General features: G+C 36.3%; 1 protein-coding gene across 1 annotated transcript; it reads right to left on the reverse strand.

Moving 5' to 3' along the window:
* Positions 1-2536: 2536 nt before the first annotated feature.
* Positions 2537-5089, reverse strand: LOC115631552 (protein abrupt-like). Its single transcript, XM_030528338.1, has 2 exons — positions 3855-5089; positions 2537-3793 (listed from the first exon to the last, which is right to left on the reverse strand). Exons 1-2 carry the CDS (start codon positions 4534-4536, stop codon positions 3372-3374), a joined length of 1104 nt encoding a protein of 367 aa, XP_030384198.1. The 5' UTR covers positions 4537-5089; the 3' UTR covers positions 2537-3371.
* Between the last annotated feature and the right edge of the window lie 2577 nt (positions 5090-7666).

Raw genomic sequence — 7666 nt, forward strand, 5'->3', positions numbered from 1 at the left:
GGAAAAGTCGAAAAACTTTCGAACAAATGGCGCTCAAACTTATAATCGACGCGAGTCGACTGCTTCTTCTTATGGCATAGCGGCCATTGAATTTCTTTTAAATCGAGTATTTCAGTGGTTATCGATATGAGTTGACATCTAATAACACCCACTACTAAAATGGCAGGAGGCCAAAATTAACTTTCTGTAAGCCCGCTCTGTAATTTATAAATAGAAAAAACTTTTTAAGTTGTAATTAAATTGATAACAATTTTCGTTGGTTCGGTGTGGCAACGCCGTGTCAGACACAGTTCTTAAAAGGAAACATATAATTAGAATATGTATAGTAGAAAATAAAAAATAGTTTTTGACATATGTATGTAGGCCCAGGCTAATAATATCCAACAAATATGGCTGTTGCAAATATAAGAAAATAATGATATATCGATGTTTTGAAAATTACACAAAACTATTCGACAACATAACGATACTTTGCTGCAAGATATTTTTATCGATAACGGCAGCTAATTTTTGAAATACTATGAAATGTTGACATTGTAATTCACAAGAGTATTAATAAGTTTCTATGCTTTTCCAGCGCTCACAAGACCAATCAGCATACGTTTAAATGAAAGTGTTGCAGAACAGGAGGCTTTTGATCATACGAGATTAGAATATTACGTCGAAGTTTCTCTATTTTTTAAATTATCATAACTTGAAAATAGTCTCGAAACAGGTACGTACCCCTTCACTCTAGTCTAAACGGTTATAGAAAGAAAAATATCTCTGATAGTAAATGCTTGTGCCATCGCCATAGCTACATATATGGTTATATTGTAAACAGACACCACATATTGTGTTTAGCCTTTTCTAACCATCACCTCGATGGCTTGTTGATCATGTTTATTACGAGCTTGAAAAGAGTAAAACTAAATGTTAACCAGTAGTTGTAAGATAGTAAAGCTTTGATTCAGGGCAACTTTACTAGATTTACTAGAAACGAATGCAAAACAAAAATATTTTATAACGCTGCTTTATTGCAATTCTATAAATATGAATAACCTTCTAAGCACATGAATGTCTACTTAAATTGCTTACGTACGTCGTTAATATAACTAACTTGCTTAAATCTAGCAATTGTATTCAATTACTTTGCGCTTCGAATAAAATGCACTCTCTTTTTTTAAATGCAATCAAAGTATCAGAAAAGGAAAAAAAGATGGAAGTAAACTGAAGCGAAGCAAAACATATACTATACAATGTACATACATAGAAAATTGTATGTGTGTATATTATGACAAATCGATGTACATATCTATGTACGTATGTATATAAATTTTATTATCAAATTGTAAATAATTCTCTTAAGGTAAACCAATCAAACTAAATATTTATAATAAAGTTCCTAATTTAAGTGCATGTACATTTAAATTAATTGAGGTAGAAAAATTAATAACACATACATAGGTATATTTAATAAGGCAAGTGGGTCAACTCTTGGAGAGTTAATCTTCATTAATCGTCATTATTGTAGCTAAAGTTGAACTTATAGTGTACTCGAAACTAAAACTGCGATAAACATAAAATAATTGATTTGACTAATTTGGCTTTTAGGCCGACGCCTCTAGAAAGTCGCAATGAAACGCCAAATTATCATCAAAGTGGAGCTATTTTCTTCCAAATATTATTGGGCTTTCTAGTAGCGGCAGCATAAATGCCCGTTAAGATAAACAATATTTCAAACTTGGTATAAGGTCAAAAGTATACATATATAGTATATGTACTTTTGAAGCATGCGCAAGAAATATGAGTTGTAAGTACGAATCATCATGGATCGTGCTGCCTGGTTTTCTGTTTATAATTTATTCATATGTATAGTAGGTGCGCAGCGATCGATCAGCAAATGCTCATATATATGTGTATATTACATATATATATGTATGTATATGTATGTGTGTGTGCTGTACTTCGGTATTTACTAAAATATCCATACACTTTCCGTTGCTTGGCAAATTTATTTGATATTGATCCGTAACTTATTGCTAATAAGAAATGGTTGCACTATGTATGTATGTATAATAGTATGTATGTATGTAGAATCCTAAACTACGCAGAAGACTTCTGCTCGGCAAAATTGGCAAGTTCTTGTACAACAATAGGAGACAAGTCCAGTCAAGTCGAGTCGAGTCGATTCGAGTCGAGTCAAGTCTGGTCACAATATTTGGATGACTCGGTTTACGATGCTGGTGTGTTCAAATACAGATACAGATACAAATACAAATACAATGGACGTACAAACTGATTGAGGTAGTTCGGTTGCTCGGTGTCTTCCGGTCGTTTGTTTGGAAGGCTGTTACACTAAAGTGCGTATTCCTGAGAAATGTTAGGTAGCTTCGGCAAATCATACAGCTTTGTATGTACTATATATGTTGTTGGTGATTTGGGAACTGATATTGGAAGAATAGGTACAAACTATGCGTGTTTTGTAAAAATCTTCATAGTCATGTGCGCTATAAGCGGCATGGCACAGCTGAATTAATTTTAATCAATGCTGACATCTAGAGAAAGTTTGATATACTATTATAGTATACTATATGCTTGTATGTGTACCCTTTTACACATTCAATTGTGCAGTCACTCTTCAAAGGTGTTAAGTTGCTCTGAATTGGAAGAACCCTTTGGGCGGGTATCCACACAGTATCCGTAGTTTTCTATCACGTTCTGGTGCTTTAAGTACTATTTCCATATTGCGCATGAGAACTACGTTTATCCTTTCTATACATATTTTCACTTATCAGTATTGTTATTGTTAACATTATTAATCTAGGGGTTAAGGTTTCATTTCCTGAAGGTCGTGCACAATACTCGTACTTATGCTTTAAAATAATTCTACAATTCCAGCTATTATTGTATTCCCGTACTTTGTATGCGTAAACACACAACAACAGGTACATGATTATGTGCGTATACATCAATAGGTATAGGTATTTAGAATTTATCGGTGTAGAGGTTTAGATTTAGGTTTGTGTACTATATATGTATGTGTATGTTTCTCAAAGTGTATATGTGAGTATATTTAGGTATAGAGTGGGGTTGCTTTGTGTTAGTTTTTTGTTTTTGCAAAGCACGACATAAATTTCTTCTAGACCTGTCCACAAATTTCGTAAATATGCTTCTCTAAATGATTATATATCGTATGTCTGCTGGTTGTTTTTATAAAGTTTTCGACGATATATAAACTAATAAATAGTATACATTAGGATAAGGCTACTCGTTACAAATTTGTTAAATATAGGTATACAATACAGTTGATACCAATCGATATTAGCATCATTCTGTCAATATTTTCTCCCTTTCCAGTTCCTTCAGTTTGCAAATTACAGATGCGGCGTCTATGTATTGTGCACCCCTTCGTCCTCGGAATAATTTTCCTCGCCATCGGAGTTGGCTTCATTATTATTGCTGCCCGACTGATTCATTTCGAGGCCCAGATCCATGGGGTCCGCCGAGCTGCGTTTTGGGTCCGGTTCGGCTGCGGACGGACTGACAGTCAGCAAGGAGACGGGGCCGCTCCTCTCTGGCGAGAAGTTTGTGGACTGCTGGTCCCTGCGCAGTATTGGCTCGATAGTTAAGCCGGCACTGCTCGGACTGCTGGAAAAATTCGCCACCGGATTGTTTCCGGCCAAATTTGACAAGTCGAACTGAGAGTGCGCTCCGGGCAGCTTATCGAGTCCATGCCCCATGGCATTGAGTTGTGCCATTTTGGCGGCATGAAGCGCTGCCGCAGCCGCGTGTTCCTGCGACATGCCCATACCTGTAATGAACCCCGTTCATTAGAGCGGTAATTATTAGGTATTAGGTTCTGGTATACTCACCAAAGGTGTTCTCTGTGATAAATTGCAGGTAGGTGTCCAGCAAGGACTGACCCGCGGCCGTGCTTGTAGGTAATTGGACGCTGCCGCCCAACTCCTTCTGCTGTCCGATGGCAGCGGCTGCGGCGGCGGCAGCTTCGTTGCGAATACGCGAAATAGTTGTGTTGGCGTGGCCGAAATTACTGAGCAGACTCTCGTGATAGCGGCTCAGATCGCTGGCACTGGCGCCAACGCCAGCTCCTGCGCCATTGCTAGTGGTTAGATCCTCTGGATCGTCATCGGAGTCCTCAGCATCGTCCATTCCGCCACCACTGGTGTTGCTCAGATCGATTTTTTGCTGACCACCGCCACTGCTGCCGCTGCCACCGGTGGGCGAAGCTCTGGCGCGTAGCTCGGCGGGCGATATCTTCACGCCGGCCTTAGCCAACAGCCGGGAGGCGAGGTCTGGATCAAAGGCGCTGGGCATGGGTAGAACGGGCAGATCCTTTGTCGATATGCCGCGATGCTGGCGAGACATGTGCGAGTGCAGCGAGTTTCGGGATTTGGCCACGGTGCCGCACAGTACGCAACGGTAGCCGGGACAGACGGTGTGCTTGTCCTCTAAGTGGGTGCGCAGCGTGTGTGCCGAGCGGTAAATCTTGCCACATTTCGGACACGGCCTCGGGTCTGTGGCTCGCACACGCATCTCTATCGAACGTCTGGAAACTAGGGGGAGAAAAAGAAGAAAGGTTTACGCGAATTAGCATTGGTTTCTTTTCTGCGGTCTCTGACTCCCTCTCCCGCCACCCTTCTAAATGTTTTGAGTCTGCTAATGAAATAAAATTGTGCACTTTTTATGCCTAGGTCTTTATTAATCACCAAAATATATGTATTTGCCATCTCATATTACCTCATACTCTTACAGCGGTGCTACAAATTGGCTAACAGAAATAACGTTTTTTTCTTTTTCTTCTCGTACATAGCCACCACAATTGCGAAAACGAAGTTCACCATTTTCAGGCTCTTCCAGGAAGTTGCAATTATTTATACTGGAAATACCACATTTTATCAAAGCCGTGTTTCTACTATGCCAAATTATGGAGAATATGTAGATGGTTTTAAAGTCTTGGTACACACACATTAGAACAGGTTAATAAACTGTTTGTAAATACAGCATCAGACATTAAATACTTCAACATTCATTTCGAAGATTTCGAAATTGAAATGAATTTAGTAAAAAAGTTAAATATTTTCAAGTTTACATAACACACTGGCGTTAATATCGCTTATACTTGTACAACATTCTAACTTCTAGTTGGAAATATGAGAACTATAAACAGAGGCTGTTGAGCACCATTGCTTCTTTTTTTTTTTTAAAGATATTGTCATTTACATCGAAACAGGAATCCGGCATTTAAACTCAGCATCTATATTTGTCATCCAATTGGTTTGAAAATATATTTACGGTAAATATATGATGCGGAAATATTGTAATTTCCAATATTTCTAGTTCCAAAGCTGAGGGGTAAGACTGAAAATTGCCTGATAACAATTTTGAAGAACATATTGTAGATCAGAAGGACATTTAGTTTTAGAATAATGAGTGAGAATAATTAGTATTGAAATGATCTTCAGTTCTTTTCCTCTAATTAAATTAATTTGGCAACATTCCACTATAAGGCATTGTTGAAATTGTTGCTTAGTAGAAACAGGGCTTGAAGTATATTAACCAAGTAAAGTGTTGTTATTTCTGCTCCATATACTGTAAGTTTTGGGTGAACTTTATAAATTACAACTGTAAAATTGTCGGCATAGAAATACATAATGGTACAAATACATTATCGATTCGCTCGATATCTACTTAATGCGCTTTTTGATTAACATTATAGGAACCGTTTTACGTATGTATTTATATATATTCTATATATAATAGTGTTGTTTATCTGTTTACTTTCTGCATTGAAATACTGAAGTAAGTGAGGAAGTGAAGTCCAAATTAAATCGGCAATGGAATAATGTGAACATTTTTAGCTTCTTGGCTTCTTTGAAATATAGTAGTAGGTAGGACTCTATATTTCTCAGCTCCTCATTTCGCATTCACTAATACTAGGTACACTAGGTATACACGCACGCATATACTACATACATTCGCAGACAAACTCATCTGTATATTACTGTATGTTCTTTATAATCAACTTTAGTTTAGCTTAATATATATATCTGATGCAGGCACATTCTATTTTGTTTCATTATACGTCGTAAATATTTGAACGTATGCTTTTAGTTTTCCTTTCCGTTATTTCTTTTAGCTACGCAGAGCTCCATAAATATTTGTGTATAGTATATAATACCACTTATTCATTTCATGTCTTTCGGTCATACATACTTGTATCATACTATATGTACATGTATATATATATATATATATATATATATATATGTTGAAATTGTTTCTCATGCACTTTTTATATTTTTTGTATATGTAATATTGCATTTTATTTATTATTCTCTACACATTTGGTTTTCGCTTTACTTGTATGTCTTTGATGAGAAAGGAAAAGAAAGAGTATACATAACACTTGCAATAAAATATACAAACAATTTGGAATTTGGTTTTATACTTTTGGGATTTTGCATCAATAAGTTTGGTTGACATACTATTCAAAGATTGAGACACTGAGGTCTAAATTCTTTCAGTTTCCAGGAGATTGTTTTCCAACTGCTTTTAATTCAGAACTCAAGCTGTGGTAAGTCCGAAAGAATTTGATCAAACAGCATAATTTCAAAATAACCACAACTTCTAGAGTCGACTGAAATTTATTATATTTTAGAAATGATTAAATCATAAACTATGGGCTTTGCCGGGAAGTGTAATCTGCGATTATTACCTATTATATATATGTATATATATGTATATGTAATTATCATTACAGTGTATTCACATTTGTATTATTCCTTTATCTAAGCATACTCTTTAAAATTACAGAAATTCAAAACCAATTTATCAAATATAGGAACATTGTAATTAATGAGACATTATCCCTTCTCGCCAACCGGTTTCCCTTCCTATAAATCTAAGCATATTTCCTGTACGTCTTGGTTATTCGACTAAGCCGGAATGTACTCGTAACTGCTGGCGACTTCATAATAAGTACAATATAGTACATATATTGAAAACAATTCGACTAGCTCTATGCCGTTTGCCATTGTTTTACTATTCAAGAATGAAATGAAATTCTTTAAAGCTTCTTATTTATGTTTTTCAAATCTGTGGACATAGTAGAGCCAATATTATTTGTTGGCAATAAATGAATATTCACTGACAGTTAGTTGAGTATCGGGTTAAGGGTAAAATATTTTGTATAGAAATTACATATTAGCACCCATTGCTGGTTCAAGACTATTGGTCATTTAAGAGCTGATGGATTAGCTTATGACACCCTTCTACATAGAAACTTAACTTGAAGGCAAAATCGGACGTTCGGTATGTTTTCTAAGAGGCAAGCAATATGTTGATAGCAGCTCTATAGTATATTGTATCATATCATATATCTACATATATTACGAAAATCAGTGTTACATTTCACTTGTTGTTGCCAGCACACTCCTTCTTCGTTTTTGCACAATCTAGTCTAGGATCTAGTCAAGGATTTCGACAGGTGCCATAAGAAAATAAATGTCAAATTGACGAAATTTCTGTATCTGGGCGACACTGCATTTCTACAGTCTAGATTCTAGGGCGTGTGTCTAGTTGTGATTATTGTTCATTATGTTTTAAATCCTGAATAGCTATTAATTGGCTGGCTACTCATACCAATTACCAAAGCTGGACTGCC

Source organism: Scaptodrosophila lebanonensis, unplaced genomic scaffold (assembly GCF_003285725.1).
Source record: "Scaptodrosophila lebanonensis strain 11010-0011.00,11010-0021.00 unplaced genomic scaffold, SlebRS2 tig00001412-arrow-pilon, whole genome shotgun sequence".
Classification (NCBI taxonomy): Eukaryota; Metazoa; Arthropoda; class Insecta; order Diptera; family Drosophilidae; genus Scaptodrosophila; species Scaptodrosophila lebanonensis.

What these genes read in the sequence shown, in the direction of transcription:
- LOC115631552 (XM_030528338.1), bottom strand. Translation starts at nt 4,536, where the DNA reads ATGCGTGTGCGAGCCACAGACCCGAGGCCGTGTCCGAAATGTGGCAAG. An exon ending in TATCACAGAGAACACCTTTG is followed by an intron (nt 3,794 to 3,854) that starts GTGAGTATACCA and finishes GGTTCATTACAG; the next exon opens with GTATGGGCATGTCGCAGGAA.